At 43.0% G+C, this 20211-nt stretch overlaps 1 protein-coding gene across 1 annotated transcript in view; it reads left to right on the top strand.

Moving 5' to 3' along the window:
• ube2o (ubiquitin-conjugating enzyme E2O) overlaps nucleotides 1–19414 on the top strand; it is a 44941-nt gene extending 25527 nt beyond the window's left edge. The window contains exons 2-23 of the mRNA XM_006787494.3: nucleotides 184–243; nucleotides 575–685; nucleotides 2716–2813; nucleotides 2938–3001; nucleotides 3739–3882; nucleotides 4388–4497; nucleotides 4653–4803; nucleotides 5104–5161; nucleotides 5758–5917; nucleotides 7966–8121; nucleotides 8871–9025; nucleotides 9355–9467; nucleotides 9594–9722; nucleotides 10187–10276; nucleotides 10356–10674; nucleotides 11537–11907; nucleotides 11977–12157; nucleotides 12997–13133; nucleotides 13982–14185; nucleotides 15060–15117; nucleotides 15631–16468; nucleotides 16844–19414. Of these exons, the coding sequence (XP_006787557.2) occupies nucleotides 184–243; nucleotides 575–685; nucleotides 2716–2813; nucleotides 2938–3001; nucleotides 3739–3882; nucleotides 4388–4497; nucleotides 4653–4803; nucleotides 5104–5161; nucleotides 5758–5917; nucleotides 7966–8121; nucleotides 8871–9025; nucleotides 9355–9467; nucleotides 9594–9722; nucleotides 10187–10276; nucleotides 10356–10674; nucleotides 11537–11907; nucleotides 11977–12157; nucleotides 12997–13133; nucleotides 13982–14185; nucleotides 15060–15117; nucleotides 15631–16468; nucleotides 16844–16871 (3735 nt within the window). The 3' untranslated portion in view covers nucleotides 16872–19414. The remainder of the gene's footprint in view (nucleotides 1–183; nucleotides 244–574; nucleotides 686–2715; nucleotides 2814–2937; nucleotides 3002–3738; nucleotides 3883–4387; nucleotides 4498–4652; nucleotides 4804–5103; nucleotides 5162–5757; nucleotides 5918–7965; nucleotides 8122–8870; nucleotides 9026–9354; nucleotides 9468–9593; nucleotides 9723–10186; nucleotides 10277–10355; nucleotides 10675–11536; nucleotides 11908–11976; nucleotides 12158–12996; nucleotides 13134–13981; nucleotides 14186–15059; nucleotides 15118–15630; nucleotides 16469–16843) is intronic.
• Nucleotides 19415–20211: the final 797 nt, after the last annotated feature.

Raw genomic sequence — 20211 nt, 5'->3', positions numbered from 1 at the left:
CTCCATTAGAGTTATTGATGTGCAGCGTTCTCCTCTGCTGTAAGGGTTATTATAAGAAGATGATGATCCAATTTCAGTGTCACACACTCAGCAGCTTCTGTGAGCATTGAGATGTCTTAACCATGAAGTCACTCAGCTGCGTTAGCCACCATTTTCTCAAACCGTTTGCTCTTTCTCTTGCAGTTAAAACTTGAAGATCGATCGATCGTCATCAGAGACTTCGTGCGAAGAAACAACTCTAATGTGAGTGCGGCCCTCCGCCTGTTTGGAACTCTTTCACCTTCTCTCTGTCTGCGCCGCTCTCTCGTTTTCCCTCCGACAGTCACGTCACTGTTCATCACTCTGTTTCATTTGCTGCATCAGGCATGACCTGAATATTACTGCAGGTCTGCTCGTGTAGAGGACTGAAAGGAGACTCTTACCTCGTGTAACACGCAGTCTGAATACAAATGAAACATTAAGCGCTGAGGTTTTCTTTTGGTTGAAATTCACAGTGCGAGGTCTTGTGCACGCATAAAACTCCTAAAAGGTCTGAGGTGTTAACAGGCTGATGTGCGTCTCTGTTGTGTTTCAGGATAACCAGTGTGGCTCCGTGACCAACATGAACATCGAGTGTGCAGTGAAATTAGTAGGAACCAACTGCGTTCTGTATCCAGTCAACAGCAAAGACCTGCAGCACATCTGGGTAAGAAGATGAGCCGAAAGACCAAATTTACTAAGATTCAGTTCAGCGTGAGAGCCTCTGCTCTGCTTTGCTTTAAGCTAAATTAGTTTCTCTGCTTTGCTTTCTTTTAACGTTTGTGGATGTTTGACGTGAGGAGAATTAAACTTAAGCACTCAGTGACACGTTCTTGCCTTAAACAGTCCTATATAAATAATCTATACTTTACTCAAGTTAACTGCTTTTCTTACTGCAAGCAAAGGCTTCTAATAACAGGGAAGGTGGTCCTGGTCAGAACAACTTTCCTAAATTGACCTCTAGAGACTCTGCAGCTTCATATGGGGACATTGCATTTTGGCTTTTCTGCACTTTATACTTACCTCTGCTGTGTTAGACTCTTAAGCAAGCCTATTGCCCCATGTGAGAACAAACTAAAAATAGTTACTTTCAGAAACAATACTTACCAGGTTTGACTAATCCCAGTTAGCTGGGAGAAATTAAAAAGAGCAAGAGCTCGAGTCTCAGGAGGTAGAAATCGGACTGAATTTATTTACAACAGTGAAAGTGGAAATGCTGAGACCAGTGAAATAAAAGTCCTGTTTGAGACCTCTCGCGTGATGTTTACACACCTTTGAATTATGTAACACATAAAGATATAAAGCATGCACGACTACCTTAAATGTGTTTTACATCAGCTGCATTTGAGGAGTAAGGAAAAGCATTTTATGCACCTACAAATCTTTTTATAATAAAAATGCAGGAAGTGTGTTTAGTTTTAGTCTTCAGTCAGATTCATCCACACATCTGACCTGATGGAAACAGTGGTGCAAAAGTTTGACATTTGACCTTCTTGGAGTCGAGTATCTCTACAGTGTCTCTGCTGTTCTAAACATCTTACATTTTAGCATCTTCCTAATGCGACCTGTAACGTATTAATAAGAAAACACACACACATGAATAGAAACCGCATTAAAACGAAACCTTTTTAAACAGGCAGACAGGAGCAAATCAGCTCTGGAAACAAACTGATGTTAAACTGAATGGAAAACGTAAAGCTGGAACTCAGTGTGATCTGGCTCATAGCTGCTAACTAGCCTTTGCTCTCACACACAGATGCTTTCACAGCACTGCATGGGTTTAGTCTTTATTTCCTTTTCTGAGATCAAATGCGGTGCACAGCACTCGTGTAGCTGTTTTACCGACTGTTGGATTCGTCTACAAACCTTACAGCTGATTTCAGTAACATAATCACTGCTGTCCTGTCGGCTGCACCTCACAGGGACAGCAGAGAGTCACTCACTTCCCACAACAAGTGCTAACGAGGCGATCTTCTTAAAAAGGTCACCGTCCGCGCACGTTTATTGTGCACATTGCAGAAATTTAAGCACTGAAGTGCAGAAATAAATTCGAATACTTTGACATTTAAATCAGATTCTGTTACCTCAAACGGTGCCTTTAAGGGGGTGACCATACATTTAACTCTGATTGGTCCAAATATACAGTGTTTAACAAGTTCATAAGACCACTAACCAGCCACAGCTGCCCAGAGGTTTTCATTGATTTAAAATAATGTTTTTCTTGTTTTTATGAGTAATTGTTGAGTAAATTAAACCCTATCTTAAGGAAATTTAAAGGGATTGAAAGCACATTTTAAAAGTGATTTTTTCCTTTATTGAAAGGCCAGAACGTCTTTGGTGGAAGACAAATGTTTTTATGTGCAGGAAAACCCAGATGAATATCAACAAATGTGAATGGAAACTACTCTAAAGATTATTTCTGGCATCAGTCATTAAGAGGATTAAATGCACCTTTGTTGCGTTTGAGTAAACGATGGATACAAAATGATGTAATTGGATGTTGTTATCCAAAGTTGTCCTCATATTGTTGGATTTTAGATACATTTACTATATTCAGTTTCTCTTAAGCAGTCAGGTTACACCGAGCAGCAGAATGTAGAGTGAATTTTCATTCAGAGTCGAGAAGAAAAAGCCCTTCATGAGTTAATTCTCTGACACAGTGTGAAGCTGATGTGCTCCTGCTGTTGTTGCTTTCAGTCTTTCATGTACGGCGACTACATCGCCTACGACTTCTGGCTGGGGAAAGTGTACGACCTGACCAATCACATCATCCTCAAGCTGTCCAATGGAGCCAGGTAAAGCGTGCGTGCGTGCGTGTGCAAGCAGTGTGTACTGTGACCATGTGACGGTCTGTTGGATCGCGTGAACGTACGTCGATCGGTGCCACATCCAGTGAATGTCTCGTCTCGCTCCCTCCAGGTGCTCCATGAGCGTGGAAGACGGTGCCAAGCTTTATGATGTCTGTCCACACGTCAGTGATTCGGTACGTAGCCACCAGCTCTGATCTGTCACTTCAGGTACATTCGCTTTGTTCGTGTGCTCTCCCGGCTGCTGCTCAGAGGTCAGAGCCCCCACAGAGGCTGAAATTTAAGTGACAGCTGTCTGTTCACTATTTTTTTTGTGTTTGTGTGTCAAATTGTTAAAATTACGTTTGAACATGCTCTGATAATGCTGTCCCTCTCCACTCGTGCTGCTCCCGTCTTTGTATTTTATTTCTTCTGGTGCTCGCTGTTATTTGAGGATCAGTCCTCAGCTTCAGGTGTCCAGGAGCCTGTACTATGGAGCAGGACTTTAGGCTTAGTAGATAACTTCAGATTTAATCCCGGGCTTACTCTGACACGAAGGTGCCGCAGGTCCAAACTGCTCTGTGGAGGGTTATGTTTGAGATAAAAGAAGCACACATAAAAGCAGCACATACTAATGCTGGCATTTCCAGGAAAGATGATGAGGATGAGAGGGTCTGCACTTTCAGAGGCCCAAAGTTTTAGTCTTTCCCTGATGAGCATCATTATGAAGTATAGATCATTCATCCCATTGCTGACTTTTTTTTCTTTCCTCGCGGTTTTGTGCAGCTTCAAGAAAAACAAATTAAAAATGTACTTGGCATTGTATGTTTAATAAAAGTTACATTGATGAAGCTTCATACATGTACTTGTATCTTTGTTATGTTGTGCTCTCACTTCTTGGTTTTGTGACGTTCTTGTTGTTTTTGGGATCCAGGGTCTGTTCTTTGACGAGGCGTACGGCTTTTACCCGGGACAGGTCCTGATTGGTCCCGCCAAAGTTTTCTCCAATGTTCAGTGGCTGTCAGGGGTCAAACCTGTGCTCAGCAGGAAGTGCAAGTTCAGGGTGGTGGTAGAAGAGGTACGCAATCTTTTCTTTTATGCAGCAGCCACATTATGTGAGATGGAAAGCAACCCGTTTAGGGTTCATTGGTTATTATAAGAGTTTGTTATGCCTTGAAACTTTTCTCGTTTGAATAATAAGCGACTGAATTTAAATTAAAATCTTTGGATGAACATTTTGAATTCTTCCCTTCTGTATAAAATAAGAAAATGCTCTTTAATCACACCAACAGCTGTTGGACCACTGGGGACCCTTTCTAAAAAATGGGAAGAAACAGTAAAACCATTAAGTGAATTATTTATCTTAATTTAAGCCTTTTGGGGATTTTTTTTTTTTTGTAATTAAAATGTTTATTTACTTTTACAGCGAAAGCTAGCGATCACTCGAGAGATGAATTCAGGCAGATGGAACAATATTCTTTTAATCAACACGTTCAGTTGTTTTTAATGAATTGGAGTTTATGTGTAAATGTACTTCTTCATGAATGTAAACACTCACTTGGATGTCATCTTGCTTCCTTCAGGTGAAGGTGGTGGAGCTGAAAGTGACGTGGATCACCAAGAGCTACTCGCCCAAAGGTTCTGACAGCGTCTATCCGCCTGCCTCCACCATCACACAGGAAAACCTCTGCAGGTCAGTGCAGTGACTCATCCACACGTGCCCACTTCAGCTACGTCTGCCTCCGTACACAAGCTGCTCTTGTTACCGTTGCTTATTGGGTGCAGTTTGCATCGTGTATTGATATCGTTTAGATTTTAAGTTAAAGTCATTCTCCCGTTTGGATTTAGGGTGAGGCGTCTGGGCTACTACGACCACACCCAGAGGCAGCTGGGAGAGAGGGCCCTCTACGTATTCCCGGCCAAAGGTGATGCCACACGCATCACCTGTGATGGACCTGAGGGTGCCCCTGTTTTGCCTGAAGACCCCGTTGCCAGAAAGGTGTGGATAAACTTGCACTGGTCTTTTCATGTGTTCTTAATTGGTTGTTTCCTTCTGTAAAGAGCTATTTTTCCCCAGAGGAGCACATTAGCACCTTAAACCAGCTGCTTTACACAAGAGCAGGGAAGATCTCTGATGCTGGTGTATTTTCCGAGTGTTGCTCTCGAATGTTTGTTAACACTCAGTGTTAGAAGGACTGATAGCACCTGAAAACACTCTTTGATCATCTTCAAGCTTTTGCTCTATCTCACTGCTTGTGTGTGTGTGTGTGTGTGTGTGTGTGTGTGTGCGTGTGCGCAGTTGAAAAGGCTGTTCAAGAAGGATTCTGGGAAGAAGACGGAGAACGCCGAATTACAAGGTGCCAAAACATCCAGAAGATCATAAAACACACACCCAGTAATACAGCATGTATCAAAAAAGATCAGATTTCAAGAGGCTGTATTTTTACTATATATAGATAGATAGCGATAGATATATAATTTTTTTTAAATATATTTAATTAAAAGTGCTCAGTACTGAGGGAGAAGACTAATTGGAAATTTTGCTGAAGCAGGCCAGACCTGAGCTGAGAAGCACATTTGTCGGTAATAGACTGACAGCGTATCAGGTAAAAACAGAGGAGGAGAGAACAGATCTGGGAGGAGAGTGATATTCAGAGAACTTTAAGAGGTGGAATGATTCATTCCCTTTTAATTAAAAAAAACCCATTTTTTAAGGAGAATATTCTTGAGTCTATAATCTCCCCACCTTCTTATATCGTTTATTTCCAGTGGCTCTTATATACAATTCTAGCGTATATAAATAACCAGGTTTTGTACTATAGAGCCTCACCTGGTTATACAGAACCATAACTTCTTTGTTGCTAATTAAATTCCTTCGCAAATAGAATTTTGATGATTTTTCCTTTTGACTGGATGAATGTAAATCTTTTTTTTACTTTGTTTCTTCCTGTAGGCGAGCACAGATCTGAACAGACCGACTCGAATCATCCCAACAACAACAACGGTCCCGCGGTTCCCGTTCAGAACGCTCCGGACTCGCAGAACGACGCCTCGGCTGAACACGGCGAGCAGGACGCTGATGACGAGGCTGCAGAGGAAACCGACGACACCAGGTCAGGGTCCTAGTTATTACCCTTTACAAAAACATTTATGCTGTCTAATTTATCTATAAGCAATTCTAAAATGCTCTAATATAATTTATTATAGCTTTGAGTCATTTTTATTCAAATTTAAGAAATTAAAAACTTGAGGCAATCCTTGTCGGTTTCCTTTAATAATAAGAAAAGTATCATTTAGAATTTGGCCCGCAGCCTAATTACATTTGGCCCACGAAGCCATACAAAATTACTATTAGAGCTGGCCTGCCAGTATTATAGTGCATGTACTGCTAATACTACAATTCCCAGAATGCTCTGTTGTTGTTTTGGCGTCAGTCATGACAGGACCCATTAGCACCCTCTCCTCTGTTGACCATAGTCATAGCAACCATGCAAATACTGCCATGCTACCTATCCCAAAATGGAAAAAAGAAAGGCAGAAAACAGGAACTTTCTGGACAAGTGGGAGAATATGATGAAAATATGATAAATGATAAAATTTAATTCAGAAGGCATGTGTGCAATATTAAGTTATATATACGTTTATATAAGTTATATATATTGTTTAGTATTAAGCTTTGCTTGTTCCATATTCAGTTTTTCAGCAAAACTTGTTTGAGTCCATAAGAAAAGATTCCTTGTTATATTTGGAGGAAGATTTTTTTCAATGAATATTAATGTTAGCCTGCGACTTTGATCCAGTTTTGAATTTTGGCCCACTGTGTATTTGAGTTTGACAGCCCTGATGTAAGGCATGTTTGAATGAATTCTGTGTTATGGTTTGGTAGAATCTCAACGATGTCTTTTTTTTCCATCTTTTATTTCTGTGCTTTTAAAACAAACATCTATACAAAACGCTTCTTTGTAGATGTTAATAATTTTAAAATTCATAGTTAATTCGTGTAATATTAAATTTTTTTTGAAAACATAAGTGAGGGCTTACCATTTTGGTCTAAAACTAAATGGAGGAGAATTAGGTTGACAGTAGGAAACGCTTTTAATATATATTTGTGATGATCCTCGTGAGTGGTTACAGATTTTTTTATTTTTTTATCTTTTGCATTAGGAAATAAAAAGTCAGCTTTCTGTTATGTCGGAGTTGCTACTAATTATTCTGCTTATTGTAATTAATCAGCTGAGATGCCCAGCAGATGTTTAGGTTCAGTGTACATCATTAATACAGCTGAGCTGCTTGTTAATTAAAATCAGTCGTGTGTGTGTGTGTGTGTGTTTACATATCTTTGTGGGGACCAAAAATTGTAAGTTTACTATGCTTGTGGGACCAACAGCTCTTATGGGGACAAAATCCAGGTCCCATGAGTTTGAAGGCATTTTGAGACTCAAAATGTGGTTTTAGTGTCAGGGTTGCAATAAGGTTATGGGTAGGTTTAGGCTAAGTGGCTAGAAAAAGCATTATGTCAATTACGTCCCCACAAATATATGAAAACACAGCCTAAGTGTTAGATTCTGGGGAAAGGGAGATATCGGACAGCTCTACACATTTTAACTCAGTATTATATTAAACTGAAAGGGATGGAAATGTGTTTTGTTGGAAACCAGAGAGACTAAAGCCTGGTTTAGAGAAAGTAACAGTTCAGCTGAATCATCGTGTCTCGAACCAAAGACGGTCCCAGGACATCCATGTTGGGTTAATTGGTGTCTCTAAATTGGTCGTGGACATGAAGACTAAATGCTTAGAGTGCACAAAATAAAGTGCTGTATGCTCGTGTGAGTAAACAGTCCAAAGTGGAAATTTGAGCGGGAAAAACTGCTCTAAATGTGACTTCAACATCACGTGGAGCTTAAAAGCTTCATGAATGTGGGATTTATTGCAGATCTGTTGCACAGTTGTCTAAAATGTTTCCTGTATGTGTTGAGTGCATAAATTTATTGTTCAACACTGGACCCGCTTTGTTCCTCATCACTTTATTACAGTTCAGACCAAAGACATCACTCAGTAAACCTAATAATGCACAGCCTGACTGAGGGGAAAAAATGAGTTTTTGCATGCTTAATACACAGAAAATTGCTTTTGCATAAAGAACTTTTTTCCCTCGCTGCAGCTCTTTAACGTCATCGGCGAGCTCCACAGCCTCCTCTCAGAGCGGCGGTCTGGGAACCAACCGCAAGAAGAGCATCCCGCTTTCCATCCGCAACCTGAAGAGGAAGCACAAGAAGAAGAGGACAAAGTTCTCCCGCGAATTCAAGCCCGGAGACCGGTGGGTTAAAATCACAAACGCCGGCACACGAGAGTAAATTCCATCTAGTTTCTTCTGTTTGTCACCAGAGTTCGAGCAGCTCTTCTGGCTGTTTAGGAACTTAGCAGTCCACTGTTTATGTTTTTAGAGTCGTCTGTAAGAGACGTGGAAATGACACCAGTTATGACATCTGTTCCTGTTAAATTTGCAGCTGCTTTCTCAGAAAGACCTGCCATCTCTCACTTTGACTGCATGTCTGTCCATCCAGCTTTCATTTGTTTAAGGGTTTGCGACTCGATCCGTCAACTTGACAGACACAAGTCTTTCAGTGATGGTGTCATTTCCTCAGCCACACAGACACACTCATACTCAACTCACACGCTGCACATCCTTCATCTGTTTTTACTCCAAAATGCACACATCAACTTTAGTCATCGGTGTGTCTGTCGGTGTGTTGTTTTTTATGTTTTTTAACTGGTGTAGATGTTAATGGTGGAAGACACTGATGTAAATCTAAATAGAGCAGAAGTAAAAATCATTCAAACATCCACATTTCTTTATTTGCTTTAGTTTTGAATATTTTTAAGAATAATCAATTTGAGGTTAAGTGTAAGAGTGTTCCACTTTTGTACTGCACACTGTTATCACAATGGATGCAGCAGGACCAGACAGATGGCAGTGAAGCAGGATAAAAGTCATCTGAGAAAACTGAAAAATCTGAGAGAAGATTGAGGTCTCTGCTTTCTTTTTCTGTTCTTTTTTTTTTGCAGAGTGGCAGTGGAAGTCGTATCCACGAATACCACGGCTGATGTGATGTGGAAGGACGGCCGGGTGGAGAAGGGGATCCGATCGAACGACCTCTACCCCATCCAGCACCTGGACAGCCACGAGTTTTGCCCCGGCGACTTTGTAGTAGATAAACGACGTAAGGAAAAGCTTTTATCTCAGATTTGATCTCAGATTGGTGGGTATTTTTGTGTATGGGCCTCTCTGCCACTTAGTACCTGCAGTATGTAGGTCATTTTCTGTAACTGTGCCAAAGCGTCTCTGTAAAATGGCCTGAATACACCGGGATTTACATCACAATGGTGATGTTACAGCCATGTACGGTAGTGCCATTCTGCAAATGAAAAAGTCCATAGAGGTTAACTTCACATCATAATATTCTTTAAAACGGGAATCCAAAAAGTACAGATATTTGTGTTTTACAGAGTTTACTTTGATCTCTAAGCTATGCATGTGTGCTCACCTCAGCCCAAGCGCTGCAGGACCCCGGGGTGTACGGCATGATCCAGTCTGGCGATCACAAAGGCAGAACGTGTGTGGTGAAATGGATCAAACTCAACTCCACCAGTGACGACGTGGAGGTCAGTCAGGAGAAAAAACCGTGATTGTGATTTAAAGCTTGTGAAAACAATCAGTGTTTGAATGTTTGTGAGCGACAGAGGTACGAGGAGAAATACGCTGTAAACGTTTGTTTCTGTGTTGTTTAGGTCATCGGTTTGGAGGAGGATGTCAGTGTCTACGACATCGCTGATCATCCGGACTTTCACTTCCGCACGACCGACATCGTCATCAGAATATGGAACTCGGAAAACGGACAGAACGACTGTGAAAATGAGGTAAAATGATACGACACACGAAACACTCAGTTTCGTTTTGTTTTTTTTAAGAGTCATGAAAATGACATGTGTCTTTCTCCTGGACTGTAAAGGTTATGAGAACTCAAATCCAGACGAATCAAGTCCACATGTTAAGCCCACCTTCTTTGTATGTTGAGGGCCTTCAGGGCTTCATTAAATAAGCTCAAGTTGTTATACAGAAAAATCGTAACGGCTGATTCTGAGGAGGTCAGGTGGAAATTTCTTTGCAGATTTGGGTGATTTTTACATGGAGTGAACCTCTACTGAATCCCAGCCTCGAAACAGTTTGCTTCTTTTGCACCTCTCCGTGGGGAAAAGTCATTATCAAATCCTAAAAAGGCTTTTTAGGCAGTACTTCACACACTAGCTGCTGCACTTTTGCCCCTCTTAGTCTTCATATTGTATTGTTGCTGATAATCGTCCCTATATTTGCCTCATTTCAGACGTCAGTCGGTCAAGTGTACAGGGTGGATGTAAGCAGCAAAGTAGAGGTGGTGTGGGCAGACAACTCGAGGACCATCGTCCTGCCACAGGTAAGCAATTGAAGCTCATTGTGATGTCTGTGTAATCGCAGGTGAAACGTTTGTTTCTGACCCCCGATCGCTCTTGCAGCACCTCTACAACGTGGAATCGGAGATCGAGGAGACGGACTACGACTCGGTGGAAGAAACGAGCAGCGTTCTGTCGACCGAGGAGTGGGAGGACGAGAGCGACAGCTGGGAGACGGACAACGGTCTGACCCCAGAGGACGACAGCCACGTGAACAACGCGGATGCCACGGATACTGCGACGCCGACCCCCACCCCCACTGGCTCCACGACATTCATCATCCCACCGCAGGAGGGCAGCAAAGCCGGGGTTACCAGCCCCACCAAAGGAGTCTCAGGAGAGGAGGGCGAAGCGTCTGTGGCGAGTCCTGCTTCTGGTGGAGGTAGGAACTCATTGGAAGAAGTTTCATCCATACAAAAAAAATATTAGTCTGGTCTTACGAGCTTAGTTCAGACAGCTGTCATCAACAGCTGCAGAAAAAAGCTGCTGGTTGCAGCTGGATGGAGCTGTAACCAGTCAGCCATTAAATGGACCATGTGACGAACCACAGAGAAACAGGAAACCAACAGATGTTGGTATATGAGCTCTCAGGTACATCTGCCATCAAACTTTATAGTGCAGTTCATGTCTTTAGGCAAGTATTATGTATTCCAGTCACATGCTCCTCTAAAATTCTGCAAAACATCTCAGTATTTATCTTGATGGCATTTTCCTATATTATATTTCTCACCTCTAGTTGTAGTTCACTCTGACTCAACCACCATCCTGCTGCCTTAAATACTTGTTAGAGCAGCATGTTTGTTTATTAATCTGAAAATAACCCTCAACATGTTCAAATTTTCTTCTTTTTTAAATACTGGATGCCAAAACTATGATACCTGGCTGTTTAAAAAAAAAAAAATGAAATTAACCTATAAATTGAAGACTCGTGGATGTTTTTCATGTAAAGAGTGAAGATATTAAAAAATATATAATGTGACGTCGTTTCTGGTATTTTGGTGGAATTTGTTGACCACATTTTATGGATTTATTTGCATTTATTTTGACTTTGTGTATATAAAACAATATATTTAAACCCCTTATAAAAAAATAAAAATAAGTCAAATGGAGCAAATACAACAAATAATTGATGCAGTCAATAATCAAACATCACACGGTGCTTTCGTATCAAAGAAACAGTTTCTGTCTTGTGCTGTAAACTGCGTTTGTGGTCATTTTGTCGGCTTGTGTCTGAACCGCTGCAGGAGGAGCTGTGAACGGAGCGGAGAAACCCGGTAAGGATGGAGCCTCTCGGGGCTTCAGGGAGTTGAAAGAGGCGCTGAAGATCCTGGAGAGCTTGAAGAACATGACTGTGGAGCAGCTCTGGACCGGTGGCTCCCCAACCTCCCCGACCTCTGTCGAACCCACTTCCACGACTAACGTGGCGAGTTCGGTGACGCCGACGACCCAAGAAAAACCGACCAAGGAGAAACGCTTCCTAGACGATATCAAGAAGCTCCAGGAAAACCTGAGGAAGACGCTGGACAACGTGGCCATCGTGGAGGAGGAGAAGATGGAAGCTGTGGTGGAGGCAGTGGGGAGTGTGGGAGCAGGGATGGAGGCGGGTGTCAAACAGGTGTGTACAATCATTTTCCTCTTACCTCGTTTAGATATTAGACCGCGTCTTACCTGTCGCTGCTTACAGGCAGAGAGAGCTGGAGATGAAAAGCCCCAGCAGGAGGCGCAGACACCCGTAGGTCAGCAGGAGTGGCCCAGTGAGATTCTCAGTGACACGCCGGTACTGTGCCAACAGAGCGGCGGCAAACCTGGCGTGACATTTACCAGTGCCAAGGGGGAGGTGTTCTCGGTGCTAGAGTGGGCACCAGGTAAGACATTCAGATGTGTAACCTGTAACTCTCTTCCCCTCCGCCTCCTCTTCCTCCCCCACGCTTGTTGTCTTTGTTTTACACCATCTGTCCTCCTCCAGATCTCCTTTGGTTTTATTTTCACCTCCAGTGTCTTGATCTTTACTGAACCTTGCTCGACTGTCTGAGGCAGGGATTTCTCTCTGTTAACTTTACAAAGAAAAGGTACTGACAAACCACATAAATGCGCTGAGATGTTGCTGTTGGTTTTTCTCCAGAGCTGAAAAATGAACTAAACTTGAAATGTTAAAAAAGTGCACTTCCTTTAAGCTGGCTTCAAAAATAGAGACAACATAAGTTTATTTACAGCGTGCTAGAAAACAGTTATGGCCTCTGCGGATGGTTTCCTAAACTCGCCCTAGCTGGTAACTAAACACCCCGCCCCCTCATCCAAATATGGTCAATTTTGGCTCCAAAACACAAACACAGCTGCGGCCAAAACACAGATGTTGAGTCCATGTTTGCTTTATATGGTTTATGGGCACAATCGGGTGGTTTACATCATCGGTGTAGCTGAACCTGTAAGTCCAGTAGAGACCTGCAGATCGTTCAGGAGGACAGAGGATGAACGGCAAATACAATAAATGTACACGTCGTGTCAGAAGTGGGTCTTAGATCACCATCAGCCTGATCTGCTGCTTTAGGATTTATTTTTGTCCTGCATGGTTTTCACTAACACAGTCGCACCTGTGAACACATTGTTTTGTGTACTGAATGCTCAGTTAATTGTGTAGATTTCTTTCTTACTGTGGTCGTGTTCAGTCATCATTCATCGCCGTCCTCCTTTCTGTCTCTCACAGAAACTCACTCGTTTAAGAAAATGGAGTTCCAGCCTGCGGAGGCGAAGAAGTTCTTCAGCACAGTGAGGAAGGAAATGGCTCTGCTAGCGACATCGCTGCCTGATGGCATCATGGTCAAAACCTTTGAGGACCGCATGGTGGGTTTTCTGTCATTAATGCCGGGAAAGTAAAGCAGTGCATGCTTTTATTGTCATTTTTCAGAATTAAACTTTTCTGCTTTTCCTGATTTTCCACCTTTGGTTTCTTCTCGGAAACAAAGTTTGTGAGCGTGTCTGAAGGCTTAAAAGGGGAGGAGCTAAATTGTCTTGTTTACAGTGTAGATTAATTGAAAAGCTGAGGATTATTTTGAACTGCAGGTTATGCAAAGCTAGTGTAGTGGAGTCAAAGAGTAAAAATATGGAGCAGGAAATGATCCTCATCATTAAACAGATTATTCTTCTTTAGTAACATGCTCCAAATTTGGACGGTTTCATTTAATGCTGGAAAATCTGTAGATTTGCTAAAAGACACTAAACATGGACACAAATTTACCACCACCTTCATATTTAGGTGAAATTAATCATTTGTAGATATGTAGTAATTCAAAAGCCTTTGTTTTTCTCTGCTGTATTAAAAAAAATGCCTTCAGCAGAGATTCAAGGCCACAAATGTGCAGAAAATATTTTCATTCCTTTTACACAAGTCTGAAAAAGTCGTTTTGACAGCATAAAATGAAATTGCTAGTTCTTAAAAGCCTCATGATCAGTAATGGGCCTTTTTCAAACCCAAATGCCAGCATGAGGTTTAAAAGTATTAATAAAAGAATAAATATTTAAAAAATTACAGGGAATGAAAGGTAGAAGCAGCCAGGCTTTACTCTTACGTCTGCTGCGCTGTACTTTGTTCTGCTATCTCATACGTATTCTCCTGCAGACGCCTGAACATCAGCCTCCTTTAGATTACAACATCAAACATGTTGTACTTTTCTTTTGTCGCTCCACCACAGGACCTGTTCTCGGCTCTGATCAAAGGGCCGACTCGTACGCCCTACGAGGACGGTGTGTTCCTGTTTGACATCCAGCTGCCTAACATCTACCCAGCTGTGCCGCCTCTGTTTCGATACCTGTCCCAGTGCAGCGGCCGCCTCAATCCCAACCTCTACGACAACGGCAAGGTCTGCGTCAGCCTGCTGGGCACCTGGATAGGCAAGGTGAGTGCCGGAGGTGTGGACAGCCTCAAGATGGTGTTTGCAGCCCGAGCACATGATTCAGAGTATTCTCAGTGGACTTTTATCAGGTCACTGCAGTACAGTGTTCACCAACCTGTCCCTCTTCTTCATCACACAATCATAAACAACATCAGTGAAGTGTGTTTCTCCAAACTTCAGCCTGAAAAATTCAGTTGATCACCCTAAAGTGTTTTTGTTAAACCAGTTTAAACTTTTAAATTAATTGGACTTGGCAGTCAGTAGAGTCTTTCTGGTGTATCTGATGTCCGAGGTGTCACATTTCAGATTTTCCTGATTGTAGTAGGTTGTTTTTTTTTGTTTTGTTTTGTTTTGTTTTGTTGTTGTTGCTTCAGTGTGGCTGATTCAACCACTATGGATGATTAGAGTGGTGTGGATTTCAGGGTGGATATATGACTCTTGGCAACAGGGGGAAGGAAAAACTCCCTTTTAACGGGAAGAAACCTCCTACAGAACCAGGCTCAGGGAAGAGAAGAGGGAGACAAGATAGACAAGATAGTTGGAGACACGGAGAATAACACACATTTCTTTCACCTTTAATGAAAAGAATAGAGGACTAACTTAGAAACAGCACTGTAACTGTAACCAACCAGGTTATAGTTACAGTTAAACTCTCAACATATGAACCTAAAGTACGAATTGTATAACTGCTGAATGTTTTGGGGTGTTCCTGTCCGGGCTGCACACACACAGTACCTTTGGATGTTTTAATGTAATCTAATGTGAGAAAAGTGTAATCTGGGGACGACTTTACTTTAGCTTATTGTAGCATTAAGTGAACGGTTCACTAGTCAGAGACGTCAGTGCTGAGCTGTTTTAATGCTGATGTGATCTGCAGGGCACTGAGAGATGGACCAGCAAGTCCAGCCTGTTGCAAGTCCTCATCTCGATACAAGGTTAGTGCAATCACACACCCACACACACAGATTGTACATCCATCACTTAAGAGGACCTCACACTGACTCACTTTCATTTCCTGCAGATTTTCTCTCACCCTGGTCTAACCTTTACTTACTCTGACCTCTAAAGCTTGCATTCCTAACTTAACAAAGTACATTGTCCTCACAAGGAAGACACGTCCCCACAATGTGAACATGAAACTGATGTAGGTCCCCAGATTGCTGTAATACCAAGAACACACACACACACTGCTGCTTCTCTTCTCTGCAGCTGAAAATGTTTTATTCATGTTTTCATTTGCTCAGAAGTTACTCAACTAAATATATCTGCCTCACACACAGACATGACACCACGTCCATACAACATCTGCAGCCTGCCAGACTAACAGAATCCAGGTTTTAAATCTCGGATATATTTTAGCTTCAGATGTTGCAGTTGAATTAGCAGATTTCACAGTGTTGAGCTATTTTTCTGTTTTTCACAAATCCTGATTCGATGTGTGCCTGCAGGCCTTATCCTCGTCAATGAGCCTTACTACAACGAGGCCGGCTTCGACAGTGACCGAGGCCTGCAGGAGGGATACGAGAACAGTCGCTGCTACAATGAGATGGCTCTGATCAAGATGGTGCAGTCTATGACGCAACTCCTCCAGAATCCCATTGAGGTCTTCAAGCAGGAGATCCAGGAGCACTTTGTTTCTAATGGCTGGCGGCTCGTCCACCGGCTGGAGTCGTGGCTGGAGCTGCACGACTCTGCGGAGCGAGGGCAGGCCGCACACCCGTACTCCAGGGCTCAGCACTCCAAGGACCGACCTTCATCTGTGGAGCCTCTGGATGAGCAGCTGGCCCTGGGATCGGGGCCCGTGGCGGTGGCTCACAGCAGCCCTGGTAAGGCGGGGGAGGAGGGATACACGGGAGCAGGCGTCACCAGTATTATGGAGGAGGAGCTGGAGGATTCAGGACTGAGTCCCTCCACCACAGCAGCCTCTCAGCAGGAGCTGAGCAACAACTCAGACTGCGACAGCAACTTGGGGAACAGCTCTCTGGGCAGTGAAAACAGGGGCAGCGCTGCGGGGCCCGGTTCCGTAAGCCGCACCGGGACGTCCGAGTCGGGTTCTGCCGCAGCGAGCGCAGGAGGGGCGGGCTCCTCGGGGAGCCAGCCAGTGGTGAGACCAAAGAAAAGGAGAAAGAGCTACCGAAGCTTCCTCCCGGAGGGCAGCGGTTACCCCGACATCGGCTTCCCGCTCTTCCCGCTTTCAAAGGGATTCGTGAAGAGCGTCCGAGGAGTGCTGCAGCAGTACCGAGCTGCGCTGGCAGCCGCCGGCATCCCCGAGCACACAGAGGACAAGTAAGTGCCTCCTCATCCTTTCCCAGTATGCCACTGCACTGTTCCCTGCTCCTATTCCTCCTCTTCTTCTACCTTTTCATCCGCCTCAAGCCGTCGAGGAGGATCCATTACTTGTTGTCTGGGAGAGGGGGCTACAGCTTTCTGTCTGCTGTACCCCTGTCCAGAGCTGCACTAAGCCCCCAGCACTGCCCACATTTTTAACCTTTACCTCCATTTCTTAGTCTTTACTGCTCCTGCTGCCCTGAACTCCACAACATTCTGCCTTTTCTTGCCCCCATAATCGAACCACGATTGCAAGAGAGCCGCACCTTTGATCGGGAGCGTGAGCGGGCTCTGCTCGGGACGACGATTTGATCATGTTTTTGTTTCCTTCAGTGTCCCTGCAGACGAGTGCGAAGCATAAAGAGCGACTCACCCACCTGCACACACACCTGAGGGAGCTGCCTCGTCATTCACACACTGTCATCTTTTCATGGATGCAGGTTAAAAAAAAAAAAAAAAAAAAAAACAAAACAGAAAAGGGGCGAAAAAAGTGGCGCCAGTAAGAACTGTGGTGGCGTGGATGCAAAAAGAAAAAAAAAAAAAAGAGAGTGAGATGAGAAATCAGTGCCATGTCCTCTCCTACACCCCCTCTCATGATCCCACTAGCCTCCAGCATCCTCTGCCGTATGGGGGGGGGGGATTTGCCGGATGAAGAAGTAACTGGGTACCACTGAAAAACTGCACAGCCCAGCTCCCGGTCAGCGACGGGTCGACTGCAGCTATCTGTAGCACTACTGATGTTATCACTGTACCATCCTGCACTACAACGAGCGAACGAACGAAAGGACAATCAAGTTTGGGAGAGGCGACGCGCATAAAGCCACTTTTTCTCACCGGTTGTTACGCTTTCTGCCAAATTCTCTCTGTTCACACACTCACGCGAATCTTCGCAGAAGAACAGGCCGAACGTCAGTAAAACTGCCAACCACAGACCACTTCTACCACCGCACGCTCGCTGGCGTCTTCCTTCGCTCATCACCGGACCACGCGGCGAACATCGAGTGGCTAAGTTTACATACGAATCAACCTCCGGAGGTTTGTAGCTGTTTGGTGTGCGTGCAGAGGAGCACGCGGCGCGGACAGTCGGGCGAGTGTATGTGGCGCAGTTTAGTCGGAGGATTTATCAAGGCGGTTCGTACGCCAACGTCGAACTTTTGATCCATTTCAGGTGGTTTTACTCACTGAACTGTAGTCAACCCCACATCACTGCAAATGACACAATTTAAACAATGAAAAACGACAACAACAAAAAATCCACACGGCATCCATTCCGCCATCTCATGTCAACATGTTGCCTTACTTGAATTGTTCTTAATGATCTCTTGTGTACAGAGCTGCTTGTGTCTTGCTTTACTCATTAACCCACGCAGGCCTGGACACGCATTAAAAACCACTAAAATCCTGCTCCAGTGTTTTTTGTTTTTGTTTTTTTCCCTTCTCTCATTCCCCTTCCCACCGCTGCCGTGTTCTGATTCGTTCCCTCTCCAAACTGCACGTGCCCAGTTGAATTAGATCAGAACATAAACTGCAGTCGAGTATGAATGTTTGTTGATGATATAATTAATCTGCCTAATTGTTCATTTTTAGTTAGTTTTCTGATTCAAGTGGCCAATGGGATGACGCCTCTACAGTAAATATCTTACATTTGGATGAAAGGAGAAAAAAAAGGGGTTTTAGCTACAAAGTTTCCACAAAGCTGTGAAACTCAAACCTTTGGGTCCAATCGTGCTTCCTGAGGAAAATCTGCATTCTGTGTTTACAACTTTTTAAAGAATTGCATTCGTTATTCTTATTCTACTAAATATTATTAATAATTATTATTATTGGACAGGTCAGACATGCCCTGTGATGCTTTAATAGCGCTGCCTGTCCTGATCTTTGATGCTGAGAAGTGTTTGTGGATAAGAAAGCAGTAACAGAAGAGTATGAAAGTATAGAAACGACAAGCCAAGAGCCGCTGCGTTTAGAGACTTATAATAATTAATAAATGAATAAACATGAGGGTATTTTTTTGTTTTGTATTGTCTTCCATTTTTTACCCCCCCCCCCCCCCCCCCCCTTTTTTTTTTTTTCCCCCTGTATCAGATGTGGAAATCAGGCATCCATGATTTGTTTTCCTCTTCTCAGATTTTACTTTTTTCATGATTTCACTGCCTTTAATGCCTCTAGCATCTTTTCTTCCTTTCTTTTTTCTTTTCTTTTTTTTTTTTTTTTTACCTCCTGTCATCATGCTGCTGTTCGTAAAATGTCGCACATCTCAAGAGGAGCGCGTTTCCCTCCCCGGCTCCACAGAGAACCAGGAGGTGACATTACTCCTGCCATCTTCATCTTTCGCCCTCTTCCTCATTTATTAACAGAAGCATTAACAGAAAATGTGAATCCATCTCTAGATCTCAAAATAAAAGTCCGACAGGATATCAAGCCCATGACGCTTTGTATAATTTTCTGTGTATGTGTGTATATTCTTCAGATTGAAACCATTATTATTATTATTATTATTATGATTATTATTATTATTATTGCGAGGGGTTTGTTTTACAGCCAAAGCATGTAACATTGTTGCTTTAAGCCCTTCGAATGGGCTACACACAAGACTTGACTGTACGATGTCTACATTTCCACAGTGGCCTGTTATTGATATAATATTTAAAAAAACAAACAAAAAAAGGAACTCAAAGTTATAATTTGTAGCCTGATTCCCTCTGTACAGACATCATGACTATATTGAAATATATGAATACATACAGTATATATTTAACACAAACTTGAGTTGTGATGAGTCGGGGCGTAGAGTATGTACAAAATGCTGAGTGTGTATTGTACTTATTGTTTCATCTTTTTAATGGTTTACTTTTGTTGCTTTAAGACGACTGTACAGTGATGTATTAAACTTTGCAAGCATTACCATAGAAGCTTTGTGGCTTTATTTGTGCCGGATAAAAAAAATAAGAAGGAAATCACCTGGAAAGTACAAACTCAGTAATGAATGAATGTTATTAAAGGCGACCTGCTCCACTTTTAAGCTGTTTCTCTGTCAGATACAAGCTCTTACAGTGACTTTTTTAAATTTTATTTTTTTGTACCTGTATGATGTCAGAAAGAAGGGGGTCCTGAATATCATTATCTTAGGCACAGAAGCTCCACCCACCTGCTGTTCAAACCTTCTGTTTGCAAGTTGCAGTCAATCAGAAAAAAGTTGGGTTAAAGGGGGAGGAGCTAAAAGGTCCAGTGTGAATCAAGCCTGCTGCTGTAGTGGAGGATATGCTGGAAATGAACAGGTTCAATTACCTGTGTATCCAAACCCTGATGCAGCTGTGAACGGGAGAGAAAAACAAAGTATGCAGGTGTACGGAGAGGCACGGATGATCTGTCTTCTTAACGCTGGATTATCAACCTGTCTGGAGTGAACTTTGCTTCTTGTCCATTGTTTGGATGAGCTCCAGCCTCACCTGTTATCCTACTTGGACAGGTGATTAGGAAGTTGGTGGTTGAATGCACTGGTCTGACTGGCTTTTCTCTTTAAGAAATTGGTCCCTTTTCATTGGGTTGAATTAAAGAGTTATGGCTGCTGTAGAGATGAATATGGCAAAGCCTCGGGGCTAGTTCAGCTACACTGCCTCAAACACACGAATGGTTTGAAACATTGAGAGATGCTGTGTTGTGGTTTTTTTTTCCTCTAGATGATGAAGCTGAAATGCTCT

This window comes from Neolamprologus brichardi, chromosome 6 (genome assembly GCF_056152115.1).
Source record: "Neolamprologus brichardi isolate AB-2024 chromosome 6, ASM5615211v1, whole genome shotgun sequence".
Classification (NCBI taxonomy): Eukaryota; Metazoa; Chordata; class Actinopteri; order Cichliformes; family Cichlidae; genus Neolamprologus; species Neolamprologus brichardi.
Note: the sequence above shows the minus strand (reverse complement) of the source record. Positions and strands in the feature narration are given on the sequence as shown.